The following is a 17,817-nucleotide window of genomic DNA, read 5'->3' as shown; positions in this document are numbered from 1 at the left end:
TAGCGACACGACATTTACTTTAGTTAGGGTTGATTAATTTACTGTGCACTAAATGCGTAAAAAATTGGGAGCATCACATCACATGTAAATAAACATTGATTTATGTATTTATTCTTTTTTATTGTTTATATATGGGTACAGTGCTGTAAGCAATGCACGACACAATTTATGTTCTAACTACAATGATCACATTAATTCTCTGAAATGTCTACGTTGTGCTCATATGTTGGGTTTTTACCTTGTAGATTATTTCAAGTAATTCTGTGCATTTCTAATGTGTAAATTGTCATTTCTTATATTCTATAAGACGCGCTAGCTAAATTTGGGGAATACTTACACATATAAGCCGCACCTGACTGTAATCTGCAGGTGTTTTAATGTTATCGCACCGGGTTCCCGCTACGTTCTTTTCCATAATGAGGGCGCAAATTGTCTTGCTCTCGGTCTGTCTCTCTTACTGTAATTTGACTCACTTGGTTTGTTTTGCTCTGCCTGATTCTCTAGCGCTTCCTTTATAGTGTGCCCCTTTGTGATCTGATGGATAAGCCGCACCTTTATATTAGCCGCAGGGTTGAATACAAGTGAAAAAAGAAGCGGCTTATAGTCCAGAAATTACTGTAATTGAATTCTACATCTATATGTTGCTTGTTTGATTGGTTTGAAGGTTGACGCTGTGTTGGAGCAAGAATGTGTTGCTGTTCGACTTGTGGGTTATTTTGAGTCTTGCGAACGTTAAGTGACTTGGACTTTAGGTGTCAAGTGTGCCCAAACCTTGCACTACAGACTCCAACATGGCATCAAAGGAAGTGCTTAGCATAAACATGCATTTGATCCTGGTTTAACATGCCCTCACTTCCTTCTCCATTGTGGGACTGTGCCCGGAGGCCCTCTGCTAGCATGTTAAAGCTGCCGAAAAAGAACGTTCTTGCTCTCCTCCCTCCACTTAACTGCTTGTTTGCACTCTGGGAAACAACGCCTCAAAGTCCAGGTTGTTTTCATTTGCACCAGCCTGTGATGGATTGTATGGCAACAGCCTCCCCATATGTTATCTAAAGATGGAGTCTTACCCCGGCGCTCCTCGCTAACCCTTTTTCACTCCCAACAATGAAGGACTCCAGCTCAGGGTTTTGCGGGGTCAACAGAGACTCCTTTGCACTAGCTCGCCGCAGGCGAACAGTTAATATCGCACTTCACCTCTTCGCCCTCCCCTCCACACCCCTGAGCTCCCCAGGCCCGCACATCCTAGCCAACGTTAGCATCCTGGGAACCATACGGGACGGCATGACGGATGAGTCTGACGTAAGGTTGTTTAAAGGTTGCAGACAATATTAATTATTCAGTACAGCCAAACAATACGGCTGCATTTTGTGTGTGTTTTTTTTAATGGGAGCGCGTACGCTAGCTGAGCTAGCAACATCTGCTAGGTTGCTAGGATTAGCGAAAACGTGCTTCCACCAGGAGTACAACGCTGCAATAAATATCTCAAGTGAAGATGTTTCTTCTTAGCAGGCTGTTTTTTCCCCTTAAACATTTTAATAAGGTGTCATAACTTATTTAGTTTGTTTTGCTCGTCATGTGTAAATTTAGCTTAAAATAACATTTTTATTGGTGCAGGTAATACGCCAGTTTGAAGACATCAGTGGCAGTTTTTGAGGCTAGCTATGTGTACTTGTTTTAAGAATTTTTGTTAGGTGAAATTTTCCTGTTCTATTGGCTGTTATTTTCCTAATTTAAGTAAAAGATTCCCATTTTCAATACTTTTGAAGGCAGAATTACTCAGAAACAAACTGCTATTTTTAAAAGAGCAGTTGCATGTTAATGTATGTGTTGAGGTGATGGTGGGTTGGTGTTTGAGAGAGCTGGCTGGGGCCCCCTCTTGGCATTTGCAATGATCGATGTGGCCATTTGTTTGAAGTTGCCCACGAGAGCAGAACACCCACTTAAATGATGTATTGTTAGCGGTGTTATTTATGACGGTGGTCCACGTTTGGCGTGCGGCAGGCTGCATATTGCGCAGGTTGTGTTTGACATGGACGACCGCAGTGTGAACAAGCCTGAGACGTGCAGGCATCCTGACCTGAGCACCGCCCTGTGGGCCCTTTTAACAAAGGAAAGCGCTAACGGCAAAGCTAGCACCTGCTAACGAGGCGGCGGGAGTACATGGTGAGGTAGGATAGTGTCCAATGGGGGATAGAAATTATACATGTGATAAAACATGACCAACATTACAAAAAAAAAATTTTTTTATTTTGAAAACTCCATTTTAGAATTGTATTCATTTCTTTTATTAAACCTTTATGTATCCATGTAAGTAAATTGAGAGCAGATTTTTTTTCTTAACCCTAGGTTGAGTGTATACTTGGGAATTTGGATGTATGTACTTACTGTAACTGAGCTGGACATATTTTTTTTAATCAAGTTCTACAAAAATAGCGGCATTTTACTTCATAGTGTATGTGAAATTGACATATTTTAGTAGTGCATTATTCGAACAGTACACTTTGATACACAGTAAATTCTTTAGAGTAAATTTGACTCAATTTAGAGTAGATTTAACTTTATTTAGAGTAGACTCAGTTGTAGAGTAATCCAAGATTTACACTAGGAAGAGTAAAATAAATAAAAAAAATATTAAAATAATAAAATAAAAATAATAAAGGTCACTCAAGGGTTGAGGAACGAACTCATAACCTTACCAAGCTTGGGAGACACACTACCACCTGAGCTATGCCCCTCCTACTGTTTGCTTATCTCCAAGAGTCCAAATACATCGTTTTTGGTCTCTTGGAGACCTAAGCTGAAGGTCGTGAGTCTGTTCCTTCACCTTTGAGTCACCTCTCGCCCAAAATCAGCTGGGATATGTTCTAGCTGTGACCCTAATGAGCAGAAGGGTGATATAAAATATGTGAAAATTGTGTTTTTAGTCCACAAATGAAACAAGTGGTCATAAACATTCCAAATTGTATCTGTGTGTTTAAAAATAATATAAACAGCCCCTTGTAGTCAATTTTTTTGGTCGTTCTTCACTGATCTTGAAGGCGTGGTCCAACCTAGCATCATCACACAGTCGCCGTATGCATGTTTTACCTTTGAAATGCTAATCCCAGACACAAATGCCTTGTCCCATTTAAAGCTACTGTGGCACCTCCCAGGTGGGTGTGTGACAGAACGCCCTCAGGGACCCCCTTCGCTAATGATGTTGGTAAATATTGAAAGTGTGTGTGTGGGGGGGGTGGGGGGGGGGAGGCAAGCTTCTTCCCCCAACACACATGTTCATGGGGGAAGTGCGCACGTGACCTTCCAAGGTCTCTTTGCTCGGCTTTGAAACGCCTCACCTGAGGGGCATATGACATCTTGTTGTAATCTCTTAAAGTGTGTCTCCTGCTGTGTATGAGTGTCTCCTGTGCCAGATGTAGTCAGTGTGACACAGTTATTATTATTTAATTCATGTGTTCATCCTTTGTTTGCTGTATTGCACAAACAGAAGGGCAAACCAATGGTGTCATAATATTGGCTTGTTTTGAGGCTATTGCAAGGACCAATATGTAAACAAAATGATACACTAGGAAAGCACAATAAAGGGATCTGATAATTTTGTCTGTGATAAATTTTAATTGTTAGTAGTTAGATCTAGATTTTAAATGTAAGCCTTTAACATCTAACCTTTCTTTGCATATCTCGTATAATTTTTTTTAAATTTGTAAACCTAAACATCCCTGGTTTTAAGGTAAGGAACTCTTTTTGTGACGGACTGGCTACTATGGAAGACCAAAACTGTCAAAATAAAAAAATAAGTAAATGACTAAATAAATAAATTAATTAATAAAAGTGGAAAAAAAACAACAAATATAATTAAAAAAATAAATACAAAAAGTAAAAATAAATGTAAATAAAAACAAAATGTATATGTATCTCTAAATAAATAAATAAAAGTCAAAATACATACAAAAATAAAAAATGAGATTCAAAACATAAAAATAAATGTTGAAATAAATACAAAAATAAATAATATAATTAAATATCAATCAATAAATAAAAACCGCTTTGCTCACATTGATTTATTTCATGCTGCAGATGCTCTGTCAGGTCAAAATGTTATTTGAAGGCCTTTCAATAGTCGAGTGGGTCAGTGAACAAGGAAGTCTCGCCGGCTTGCATGGAGAGCTCCAGCAATGGATGACTATCTTGTCCACTGTCACCACAACTTGCGACTACGCCATACTTTTTATTAAAGACATTTGACAACTAGGGCGGAGCTAGTGGGGTACAAAGTCATCGTAACCCACCGTAAAGACTGCATGGATTGTCTTTTCATTCATGGAGGGAGCACTTCAATCCAAATACCATTCATTAGAGAGAGTCAGAGACATCACTTAAAATCCATTATTTTAGAGTTATATTGCTGGGCCTGAGATTGGACAATTTGAGGTCCTTAGCATAGCTATGCTGTTTAAGTACTATGCTACACATGAGCACAAGGTTGTGACGTGTGGCTTTTTTTTTTGTACCTGATCTGTGAGGTCATTCTGGGGGAAAGTAAACACAAGTTGGCAAAATGGGATCGATTCAACTCTCATCAGCTCCCACCTCAAGCTCCCCCCCCATCCCTCTGGAAATTGATCGGGTCCACTAAGGGAATACCGTAAAGGAAAAAAAATGTGCCTCATTAAATGGGAGGTGAAAAAAGGAGAGCTTTGTCTTTTTTGGCCACAGTGGGCAGCCAGGTGGCATAACGTGTGGCTGATGTGTAACTAGTGTGTTCATCACCTACAGAGATGACAGCAACTGCCTCGGGGGAGCCACTAGAGGAAAAAAACAACCCCAACAACTCTTTCTTTTGCACCCGTCCACCCTCGTAGCGCTCAGCTGGGCGCTCCAGTCCAAAATGCCACTACTCCACACAAAGTCCGCTGCGGCTCAAAGCGGTTTGTTTTCTCCAAGCGGAAGGACAGGCAGACAATCAGAAGACAGAAAAGGGAGGAAAGGATGTCCGATATTGGGCCTCAACGGCTTTGTTGTTTGTTTGAGCCGCGGTGATCGAAGGGGAGTGGATACGGGGGAGCATAAAGGATGACATTTCTTTGAAGGCTGGCTTGTATGGAGACACTGAGAGGTTTCGGAGTGATGCCGACACGGCCCGGTCCTTGCATGTCATCCCTGCTGGGATCAGAGCGATGATTCTGTGTTCTGCCTCCACACTAGATAATACATCACATGGTACAGAAAAAAACAACACTGGAACCTGTGGAATCTTTAAAATTGAGCGTCTGATTCTTATTTATTTAAAAAACTATTTTTATTACGGAAAGCAAAAAAAATGCCATAGCTATCTTAAATATTTATTAATTTTATAGGCACTGTCATCAGTAATATTTTGACATCTTCTGGAAGAAGATAAAGAGAAGAAAAAGAAAAAAAAAGGAAAAAGAAGAAGAAGAAAAAAAAAGAATATTTTGACATTTTGCATTGCCAAACAAACAAAAATAAGTTGACAGTTAAGTGAAAAACAAATCAAACCTCATCTTAATGCAGATCTGTTTTAGTCAGTAAGTGTTTTCTGGTCATATACTGTATATCTTTTTTTTTTCTCATTATGCTCATAACTCAAAACACTCGTACCTCATATTATGCTTCCCCATTGAAATCAAATTGAAATACCATGAATCCGTTTAAGCCTCACAAAACATACCAACAAACACTTAAAAGCTTTTAACTACTGCAACATCAATGCTAGCTTTATTATTCTGTCTATGGCGTTTCCTGTTATGTGTTAGCATTAAGCTAGTGGACTTTAAAGCAAATTTATGTGGTCTTAAATACACAATGCATAATTCTCTGTTTTATGTTTAGTTTGAAAGTCAACCTGACAACTTGGCAATAAAAAGTTAGGCAACTTTTTATTTTAAAGAATGGTTTGTTTATGGTATTGTGTTTATGTTAAGTTAGTGGACCTTCATAAATTATGTATTTTGGTTAAATACGCAACCTGTAATTCTCTGTATTTTATGTTTGACTTTCAAACGGAAATGGCAATAAAACAGCTTGAAGAAAGCATTTGCCTTCTTAATAAAGACTTTTTTACTATCTGCTAACTGTTGCTAGTACGCTGCCACCATTCTTTTGCTAACAAATCTTAGAGATTTGTTAGCAAAAGAATGGTGGCAGCTCTCAATTCAATTCGATCTCAATTCGAGTCACTCATAAGTTGAGGTATACCACCTTTTCTCCCTCTTTCTAGTAATACAACTTTTTAAATCACAAAATCACACAAAAAAAATTTTTTTTTCATTCTCTCGTTATTTTGCTTTTTTATTCACATGTAGTCCCAACACTCCTTCTTATTCACTGATTAGGAATTGTGTGATTGCATATGTACTGGTTAACAAAAATGAAAAGAAAATGTCATTTTGACAAACAATAAATACAAATATGGATTTTCCATTTTTTTCCGACATACACCTCATCTGCCCACCTTTCCTTGTTCCTACTCTTTGCAAACTAATGTTAAACAGGGTCTGTTTTACACGTGGGCAAAAGCTCCTTTAAAAGACTGTAAACAAAGTAGTTCTCACAAAGGGAACAATAGTGCCCGGAACCCATTTGAAATGTGTGCAACTCCACTTTTTTGTTGTACGCTTGTCAAAATGAAGTGCCGCTTGCTTTGTTTAGGCTGCCGATGATGCGTTGTAGGACGTTTTGGGGGAGGACGGCGTCGTCTTCGCTTTGGCGGCAATGGGGGGGGTTGGGTTCCGTTGACATCTGCGCTTACGCCCGCAACTTTTTAGGCAGGGATGCAAACAAAGGGCACAGGCAGCATCGACGCAAAGAACAAACACACGGAAACCTGCGCACAGTGAGAAACACCTGGCTATATGCCGCGTCCTTGCAAGGATTTAAATCAGCACTTCAAAAGAGCGGGAACCCCCCCCCCAAAAAAACAACAGTCCCAGTGGAGGAGACGGGAGCGGATCGGTAGACAAGGGAGGGGAAAGCGGGATAGTAGGAAGTGGGTGGAGCTTTCAGGTGTTCTAGTGGGTGAGACTTTGAGCATTGTGTTGCGTTCAGCTTGTTAAATCACTCTGTATTCTGAGCAGTTATAAAACAAATGGGGGCGGGGGGTGGTGGTGGGGGGGCTCTTTAGTTAGATATCGTACCAAAAGTTAAGCACTATTTTACGTTCACTTGGTCGGCATGTTAAGCTGAAAGCGCAGTAGTGTGGTGAGTTATTGTCGCAATATTAACTACGCATTTAAAAATAAATAAGTTCGGTTTTCACAAGAAACTTATGAACAATTTGCCACTTTTCACATTTACTTGACTTGACATTATGCTAGACCACTATTTTAATTATTTTCACAAAATCATTTTCTTATTTGACTGCCAAAAACGTTAAATAACGTTTAGTAAAATCTGTAAAAATGTTTGTTTCAAAACAGAGGTGAAACTAACCATTTTCTATTGTTGATTACTGAAAAACGGAATAAGGTAGAAACAAACTTTTTTTTCTGATGAAAGATGAGAGTCCAATCTTTCATTTGGTAGTATGTGTTTCCATAGTCCAAACACATAATTTTCTGTGGACCTTGAAAGATCAGTCAAAATGCTTAAAATCGGCTGGCACCCACGGCATCCCTTTTCTGAAAACGTCTGGCAGTCAAAGAGTTAAAAAAAAAAAAAGGTTTTCCACAATTTCAAGCGAAATGTTTAAAAAAATGTGTATGGACTATTTTACATTTTACTTGACTTTTTTTTTTTTTTATATAATATAGTAAAGTAGGTAGGTACTAGATAGGCACTAAGCCCCACCGTACAAAATAAATAAATACATTAGTGATTGTGAAATGTGGCAGATCAAGCGGCACTGAAATATTGCGGTATAAAAACTAACCTTTTTTTACTTTGTATAAAAAACATGTCTACACTTTTGGACCAGTTGTGACAAATCCTGTTAAATTCCGAGTCTCCTTTTGCTCGAGTAGCATGTTAAAAAAAATGACATTGTTTTGATAATATGTTTTCATCGTTCTTAACCTAACGTAAGTTAATGTCCAAAACCATGTCTTGCTGTATTTCGACACTTTCCCCAATTAATGATCTGTCATTTTTTTCAGTTTTCCAGAAAACATGAAAAAACAAAACAAATATAGATTATTTTAGGGGTAGAAGTGTTTAACTAAAGATGTCACCGATTTTAGCAGATGCTGACGGGAATTTTTTTTTATTTTTTTGTCAAAATATGATTTTTTTTGACATAATTGTAAGAGGGTGACACTTTTCAAATTGCTGTTTCTCAATTCCTATTTTCCACATGAAACAGCAATGGTTCACTTTAAAGACTGTTGGAACATGAAATCCTGTATTACATTATTTCACACAAAAGCATTTAAGTTGACTTTGGTAATTTACTGTCACAAAGTAAATCATGTGAGAGAACAGAAGAGAACGGCATAGCGGGCTCGCCCTTAAATTGCCATGATGGGATTAAAGTGTCATGATTTAATGGTTCATGGTTACACCAGGGATCAATTGTGTTTAATAACAGAAAACACAAAAAGGGGTGCTTATTACTTCTATATGCCATCAAGTCCATAAAACGTTGTGTTTGTGTGTGTGTGTGTGTGTTGGCAGGTGGAGTTTGAGTGGCTGCGACAGTACTGGTTTCAGGGCCAGCGATACACACGCTTCTGCAGCTGGTGGAGCAAACCCATGGAGGAGCTGGAGAAGGACTGGAAGCTTATGGAGACCATGGTGAGCCTTTCATCTAGTGTTTACCAACAAAACCTACACGGGTACACTTACACACTTTAATGAGAGCATTCACAAGCGCTGTATCAAACAACAACAGAAAGTTAATAATGTACTTAAGCAAGGGATGATCTATTTTTGGAATGTGGCAGTTTTAAAGCACAGCAATGGTTGGTCTTGGGACGAAATGAACTGCACAAACATTTGACATATGCAACTGTCAACACAAGTGTAAAATAACAGTTAATAGTAAGATGGAAAAAGAAACAATGTACCTACAGTGTCTGCATAACGCACAGTTAATTAGCGTTACACGTAAGAGTTTTACCAAATTTTTAATTGTGCCACAAAGTGTAAAAATACGTTTATGGCTGCTATAATCGTTAAGAAAATTTTGGCGGTTTGACCTCATGGTGATTTTAGAGATACATGTTTTCTCAAAATGTTAATTAAGAAAATGGAATTTTTTGTTTTTTGTTTTTTACAAATCTGAATTTCATACAATTCTGAGTTTATGAAAAGTCCAGATTTTTGCATATTTTAAAATGTTTGAAATAATGAATTGTACGTAATTTGGAAATTTAAAATTATACGATATCAGGCATTTTACTTGACAGATCCAACTAAATCATCAACATTGTCAAATACAGTATGTATCTTCAATTGTTAAATGTTTATAAAAAACAAACGTTTTTTTCATGTTGCACAAAAACAAGCAACAACTTTCCAAAACTGCTTTGAATATTGTAGATAAGTCATGCATCAAACTTTTTAATATAAATTATGACTTAAAATATAAAAGTTTTGTGCGATTTTTAGAGGCGTTTAGATGAGGTTTTTTTCTATGGGAATTTTATACTAGGAAATGCAAAAATGTTTAGAATTTTTAAAGTCACAATTGCATGACATCGATTCACGTCTCCCGAAAATGTATCTTTGAATTTGGTATATTCAGATTTGTACGAAATTTACACCATGAGCCTTCTCCTCAATTACTAAAAAGCTTGCAAACAAAATACAGAAAAGGAAAAAAAATAGTAAACATACACAGGTTAAAAAAATAAAGTATATATACAAAAGAAAAAGAAAATTGGAAAAAAAGCATGAGGATAAAGCAGTATACATGTCTACTACTACTCAAAAACTACACAGTGCCAAACGCTAACTGATTATTTTTTAAACGTAAGACGTCATCAACATAAAAAGCCATTTAGCATAAAACATCAACCACCTTATCCAACGTACAGTAAATACCCGTCTGCTTGTGACGCTAACACAAATATCATCACAAACGACGTGGCGCCCAATAAATGCCCATCGTCCGGGGAGCGGGGAGGGATGCGTGCGTTTGCGCGTGTGTTTATTGTGACATGACGGACGGGCGCCTTCTTAAAGACGTGTCATTTGTTTAATCGCAGCCTCGCAGACGCTTTTATTGCGGAGGGGACGCGGCTATTAGTCAGACACCACTGTAAAGGAATCACTTTGTAATGTCACACTCATAATTAAGTCTGTGCCACACACATTTACACACAAAAAACGCACAAAACACAACACTGCTTGGTCTCAAAGTGTTTGTGTGTATGTGTGTGTTTAACCGGCATGATGCTCAAAGCAGCAGGGGGCACTCTTGTATCACTGAAGCGTCCTCGCTCTCTCCTGCCGCTTTCTCTCTCTCTCTTTCTCTTTCTGCCTGTGTTTCCTTGAGTCTCTCGCCCACCGCCAGTGACTGGAGGAGCTCTCAGTCTGTGTCAGTGTGCAGAGCTGAGCAGTAATCACATCTAATGCTCAGGCGGGGATAAAGACTGAGAGCACCTCCACTCTCTCACTCTCTTTCCAGAGCTCTCTCGCCCTCTCACTGTCCAAGCACTGCTTGGCTGCGAGTGGGTGGGTGATTTTTTTTATTTTTTTTGCTAAACTCATCTGGAGCGCCACCTCTGGGGGCCCTAAGATGAAGTGAGTGATTTGGAGGCACATTTAGAGAAGGGCATCAAGTGAAATGTGAGGTCTCTCTCTCTCTCTCTCTCTCTCTCTTGCTCTCGCACCACATGTTGTAAGTGTCACCCGGCTCCTTTCCTAATGTTGTGGAGCAGCCAAGTAAGCCATAGCCTGGGCGAATATGTGTTTACATTTGGTGTTCTTCCATATGATCCTAAGACCGCGGTACGGAAAATTGGAATGAGTATGTTTTTATTAAAAGAAAATAAAAACAAAAAATCATGACATCTCTTTCTGTTTTTAATGAATTATAATATGACTAAGAAATACATACAAGGGTGTGTCCATATTTCAATATCTTTCTTGTACGAGTACATTGATGCAATAACATTAATTTAAAAATACTCAAAAAATTAAATAATAACATAAAGTAAATACAATAAAGTTAAAACCCCCCAAAACAAATTGTATATATTTGTAAACATTAATATCACTTGAAATATTACCACAAGGAGGATCAATTTAAAAAAATAATTCAAATTAAACATGTTAAAATATCATACCTTAATAAGAATAATACATTTTGTATATTTATAAACATTAATATCATTATGCTGTACATAAGAAATCAGCACATTTATGATCACTATTAAAAATAATTACATAAAAAAAATCTAATAGCACATATTAAATTAATACAAGTAATGTGTGTTTATCAACATTAATATAACTTGATACTAAATACAAATAAGCATACGCAGTTTGTGCGCTACAATTACTAAAAGTTCAGTTTAAAAAAGACTACTAATAAAAATGAAAACAAATAATAGGGAAAAATAACAAAAGTTATCAATGTTTGTAAACATAAGTAACAAGGATGTGTTTTTGGTCCACAGTGTTGAGCTGATATAGGAAATTTAAGATCAGTTTTTATGAATCTATAAATGCAGCAAGTATATAATGATACCCGTAAATATCATCTGAATATTTTTCTTAATAAACTAGAAATGGATAAATATCCCTCTTTGTATTGATAGATTTAAACACAATAAATAAAGCAATCTTCATAGACATACTGCTGGTTTGTTTATTCGTTTTACGTCTCCCTCTATTTTGTCCATTCATTGAGCCGATGCAAAAATAATATTGCATTTGCCCGGCGCGCAAACGTAATAATTCAGCCGTCGTGATGAAAGACAACATTTATTGCTCTGGCAAGCAATATTTACATCCTCGTGCATCGACCTCTTCCATACGCTGATGAAAAGCACTTCATGCATGTGACTTATAGATTTTCCTCCTTTTGGGGAGTGTGTGAGTAGGGGGGGGGGGGCTGTGGTGAGATCACAACACATTTCTCTTGAGTTATTTAAATCAAGATCACCCCCCCTCCTTCATCCCCTTCGGCATTACACACACACATGCACTCACATTCTTTTATTACATTTATTTGGAAGGCAACACTTGGCTGTAAAGCTGTTGAAATGACCTACACTCCATATGGTTTTCTATAAATAAAATACTTTTTTTTTTTTTAAACAATAACCGTGTGGCTGACCTTTCAGTGTTTAGTCCTCTGATGGTCATGCTAATTATGAAAACATGCGTTGATCAAACAAATATTTATCACAATGTTATATTAGGAGTATTTGGACGTCAAACAGTTCCCGTGGGGTGTGATACGTTGGAGGGGGCTGAGTCAAACGCTCTGGCGGGGCCCAGGCCGTAAACGGCACACGGGCCAGAGGTTCCAAGCACCGTCGTAAAACACCATTAAAACATATTTTCACATCTTTTTGTCATATTTAGCACACCAGGGTGCGTTTGTATAGCCGCGGTGGTGCGCTCGCGCCCAAGCTGGCCGCGTTTATGGAAAGTGCCTCTACCTGAGGCGGCTTCTAGCTTCTTGAATTGAAAATGCTCCCTTCTCCTGTTTGAACGACATTCGTGATAACCCCCCCCCCCCCCCCCCCCCAACTAAAAATAGACAAGAAAATGCAGACAAAAGCGTGGGCAAAATAAGGACCAGCCTTATACGGCCCGTCTAGCAGTTTCATTATTGATTAAAGACTATATCATACATTGTAAGATTTCAAAAGCTAATTGTGTTATTAAATTATTAAAGGGATACTTGACTCATTGAGCCATATTCAGCAGTAAAAAAGTTCATATTTTGTCCAGAATGAATTAACTTAATTATTTTTCATGTACAATTAATACCTTTAAAAACACACGTTTCCACTCGCTATTGACTGAAGATGACATCACCTGTGCTGAGGAAGTAGGTAACGACCAATCATCTGTTTTCTGGATTTGGTCAGCAAACTGAGCCATGATTGGTCATTGCCTGTTTCTTCCTCAGCACAGGTGATGTCATCTTCAGTTGACAGCAAGTGGCAAAATTTGTGTTTAAAGATATTAATTGTTCATGAGAAATAATGAATTTATTACATTAATTATAGACAAAATATACTCTTCTTACTGCTGAAAATGGCTCAATGAGTCAAGTATCCCTTTAAGTGTTATTAAATACTTGTGTCATTGGGCCAGCAAAACCCAGTCTAAATAGAAATTGGCATCAAAGAAGTTGAAATGCTACATCCCACCTGTTTTCTGAGTTTGGTCAAGTGACGTTCGCAAGCTGAGTTGCGACTAGTTGTTACCTGAGCCCTCAGCCACTGTAATGTCATTTTCTTTATTTTTGAGGGAGAGCGAACTGTGATGTCATTTTCAGTCAACGGCAAGTGGCAAAATGGCTGCCTCCCGAGATGGATAAAAAATGAGTGTATTTTTCTGCTTAATTCAGATTCCATAAACACAATATTAATTATGTTGCGGTGTTTACATTGAGCACGTATAGTCCATGTTTTGAAAATCTAATTGGAAGCCATTCATTTGTTTGGGTTAAATTTGGGATCACAGTTTGTGGAATAGTTCCGGTTTAAACTACAGTAATTTCTGGACTATAAGGCGCACCTGACTATAAGCCGCGCTAGCTAAATTTGGGGAATACTCGAGTTTGCTACACATATAAGCCGCACCGGTTTCCCGCTACTTTCTTTTCAATAATGAGGGCGCAAATGGTCTCGCTCTCGTTCTGTCCCTCCTACTGTATTTGGGCTCACTTGATTTGAGCCTGACGCTTTTGTGCTTTCTTTATAGTGCGCCCCCTTGTGATCTGATGGATAAGCCGCACCTTTGTATTAGCCGCAGGGTCGAATGCAAGTGGGAAAAGTAGTGGCTTGTAGTCTAGAAATTACTGTATTTATATAGGGAATTATGATAAATTTTAGGACAAGTGTGTCAATTACCCATGTTTTCACAATTATAGCGGGTTCAAATGTTAATCTATAACTATCGAACTAAACTATGTTTTATGTACAGTGCACATTAGAGCTTTTGCCATGTTTTACCTCCACTGCAACTGACCTGGCTCCTCTCTCTATTTATTTTTAAACTCAAATGTAGCTCTTGAGCATAAACCTGGGCTAGTGCATGGTAATGTGCATGTGTGTTTGAGAGAGTGATCTGGATGTAAAGGTTTTTTTTTCTTTCATTTTTCTTTTAATCGGAAAGGTTCTCCACTCCCCCGTGATTGGCGTTGACCTGTCTTACTGGTTCCCTCAGGAGTGTGCTATCATGGCCATCACACAATAGTGGCTTTTTCCTTTAACTAGCAACAATGAGTCACAATGCACAATAGGCAGAAAAAGACATTTTAAAAAACGGGTGTGCTGTTTTTTCAGCTCCCCATCCTCCTCTCTATTTTTTTCCTTCCTGTGTTGTGTGTATGTGCGCGCCATTGATGCTAATGTATGCAGTCGGTGTGACTTTAATTGATTTAGCAGTTCTCGCTCTGCACACTACAGCTTTTTTTCCCCCCCCTAATTTGTCTCTTTCCCCGACTTCAGTGGCGGCTCGTCTTGACTTCAAAAAGGCGGAGCCGGCTGCGGTGGCGAAATCTCTTCTTCCGCTCTCCCTTCTCGTTCTCCTCGCCTTGACAGCAGCCTTGTTAGAGCAAAATCTTTTCATATCAAGGAAAAATTAATATACTTTCATAATGATAAACGGGTTCCGCTCCAGTCGGAGTACGTTTGTATACATCAAGATGTAACAAACAGGAAATGGTATCGGGGGCCATGTCGGCTCACCCAGCCTGTCACTCCCCGTTTTCCATAAGATTGGTCACACCTATAAATAAATTTCTTCCCACCATTTTATTACCGTGTTGTGTGTCTGGATGTAAAGGAAACTAATCCACAAGGTCCGCCATTGACAGACAATCCCTAATCACAGAGGTCAAACACCTAAAAAGTCATATTATTTTACTTTTTGGGTAATTTGCAAATTAAAATTGTGTTCGGTGACCAACCTTGTATATTAAAACAAAATTCCCTGTTGAAATGAATTGAAATGCCATTAATGTGTTCCAGCACCAAAATCCATCAAAATATTATTATAGGAAATATCACACTGTGCTGTATAAAACATAAATCTTGAAGAAGGTAACTAAATAAACTGGTTTTCTAAAGTGTAATAATACTGAATGTTTGTGCCTTTAAAGCCCCTCTAATTAACTTTTCAACCTTCAATTCATATCTTCATAATTCTTCTGATGAAACATTGACTTACAGCTAGATTAATGAAACCTTTGTCATGGCCTGAGGGGGTCTGAATCATTTTTACTGGCACTAAACAACATTGAGGTGGATGGTGTGAACTCTGCCACACTCCACACACAAAAAAAAATTACAAACGTGCTGACTGCTTTACGGCATACGTCCCTTCCTCAAATAGTTACTGACGGAAGTCGAAGATTTTTGTCTGCGGTGACAATAATAATGATAAAAAAGCCTACCTGGATGTGGATAAAAGCACAGTACATGATTTCACTCGCTGGCGTGAGATCAAAGACGAGGGTGATTTCCAACCGACGCCGCCTTTGCGGGGACTCGGCTCTTTAGTAGGTAGCTTTCCATGCTCAAATCAAAAATAATTATGCTAATGTTAGCTATCGGAAAAATTGCGTGGTAGCAATAAATAGCCAACAGCGCCTTGGACGTCCGGATTTCACGATGGTCAGCGCTTGTCCTCATGGGAAATGTAGTTCTTTCAAGGGAAATTCAAGGGAAAACAATACCGCTTTTGTCTAGGTGCCGCCATAATCAATAAAAAACAAATGCTCATTTGTGTTGCTTTAAGGGGTGTGGCCTAGTGAGGTTTTCTTTTAACAGCTCTTGAGCAGTATATCTTGTAACCCAAAAAACTTGTAAGTTGGGATAGTCTTGGTACGCTGTAATGCTAATTTAAATAGCATGTATGGTTCGTACTCCTAGAATATTCAAGATTTAAACAATTTGGAAGCCAACTGGCGTTGTCCACTGTTCTAGCACCCAAATCCACCTCAATTGTTTTTGTCACATATTTATAGGGCAAAAAATCACATGCTAATTTAACTAGCATGTATGGTTCATACTCCGTCTTCATTGTGTGAGTAGTAATATAAACCACTTGGAAGTCAACTGCCGTTGTCCACTGTCTTAACTTCATGTGTTAGGGAGGCTGTAGCGAAACAGTAAGTGTGTGTTGTGGAGAGGCAGAGCAGGTGAAGTCGGGTGGAGGTGGGGGGGGTCAATGTAAATGTTATTGCACTGAGCTCATTTGATCAAAGTCCGGGAAAAGGTTAAGCGAATCCAATCTGGTTTTTGTACGGCAGAGTGGAGACACAAGCCCCAGGACGCAGAATGGATTATCATATTGGCGCTGCTCGAGTAGTGCCGGGGGGAGGGCGGGGGCAGCAGGGGGCGCTCGGACGGACAGTTTACCCCTGCCCGTAATGCGTTTAGACAGCAATTGGCCTTAATAACCTTTATTGACTCCAGCGGGTCAGTGCCAAGAATCTAATTATCAAAGTGTATCAATTTCATTGGAGTTTGGAGTTTGCCGGGCTCCAAATAATCATTTTAAGGTCGAGCCGGGGGCAATTAATCCCCTCTCCCATTTATTTGATGGCTTTGTAAAACATTATAAATGTTAAGCTTTCTGGTGTGCGGCCCGACATAAATAATTTCAGCAAGCAATCATTGTTTTTCTGTTATTGGAGAGCTCGGGAAAAAGGCATATGTTAGAAAACGTTGCATATGTTTACCGCCACTCACTTTCCTTTTTCTCTTTGCCCTCTTGTGTCGCCAGACAGATTTTTTTTTCTAATCTATTCAAAAGAAATGTAGTAAAAAATATGATGCAATAATCAAACAAATTATTAGAGCTGTCAAACGATTAATTTTTTTATTCAGATTAATCACATTATAGAATTTTGATTAATCACAATTAATCGCTTAGTAACAAATTGCTCTTTTATCTACATTTTTCCCCCCGCCAAATTTGAAGAGCACCGGTTATGTGTTAATTCTTTTGACTTTTAATGTTATGAGGACGCCTTCAACATCTTTTGATCCACTGCGCACGCTTAGCCTCCTCTTTTTCTAATCAGTTAATTACTTGCATAATTTAAAATGGAAAAAAAATATTTTGACATGAACAAATATTCTAAATGTGATACGCAAACATTCATTAATAGCTTTATTTTAATGCATGAAATTATGTTTATTGCTCAAACACAACCTGTGCTACCTTACTTTAGTGCGATTAATCTGCGTTAATTCATGATTAATGCAATACTTTTTTTGTGATTAATTATCAATTAACATTTAAACTTTGACAGCACTACCAATTATATACTTTTGTGCTATCTATTACATTTTGGGCGGCTTTTTGAATGATTTTCTGTATTCTCTATAGGCATGTTATATTGCACTTTATACTGTGTATCGACTTTTTGCACAGACACAGGATCATGACAACGACTTAAATATTTCCTTGTGTTGCCAGGCAGATGATTTTCCGCTATCCATTCACACGTATGCAGCCCATATGAAATTCCTGAAAACATTTAGTGAGCACATTGCTGGCGTCGGGCGGAATCCTCGTTTTCCCCAAATCATCATTTTTGAGGAGATCCCCAAAAAAACGAAAGGTTTGTTTAACCAGTAACATTGCATCGTCAAAGAGTGCAAAGACATTTTCAACACTTAATATTGGTTAAAAAAATCTAAAAATAACACCCATGTGTGG

The 17,817-nt window shown here is 38.4% G+C and overlaps 1 protein-coding gene across 2 annotated transcripts in view; it reads left to right on the top strand.

The window, feature by feature from the left end:
- The window catches only part of fto (FTO alpha-ketoglutarate dependent dioxygenase), a 165,868-nt gene that overhangs the window by 40,840 nt on the left and 107,211 nt on the right, over positions 1-17,817 (top strand). For both annotated transcript variants that reach the window (XM_077564180.1, XM_077564179.1), the window contains exon 7: positions 8,629-8,748. In XM_077564180.1, coding sequence (XP_077420306.1) covers positions 8,629-8,748 — 120 coding nt within the window. The remainder of the gene's footprint in view (positions 1-8,628; positions 8,749-17,817) is intronic.

Source organism: Vanacampus margaritifer, chromosome 4 (genome assembly GCF_051991255.1).
Source record: "Vanacampus margaritifer isolate UIUO_Vmar chromosome 4, RoL_Vmar_1.0, whole genome shotgun sequence".
In the NCBI taxonomy this organism is placed as follows: Eukaryota; Metazoa; Chordata; class Actinopteri; order Syngnathiformes; family Syngnathidae; genus Vanacampus; species Vanacampus margaritifer.
The sequence above is the reverse complement of the archived record's forward strand: the minus strand, read 5'-3'. Positions and strand labels throughout refer to the sequence as shown.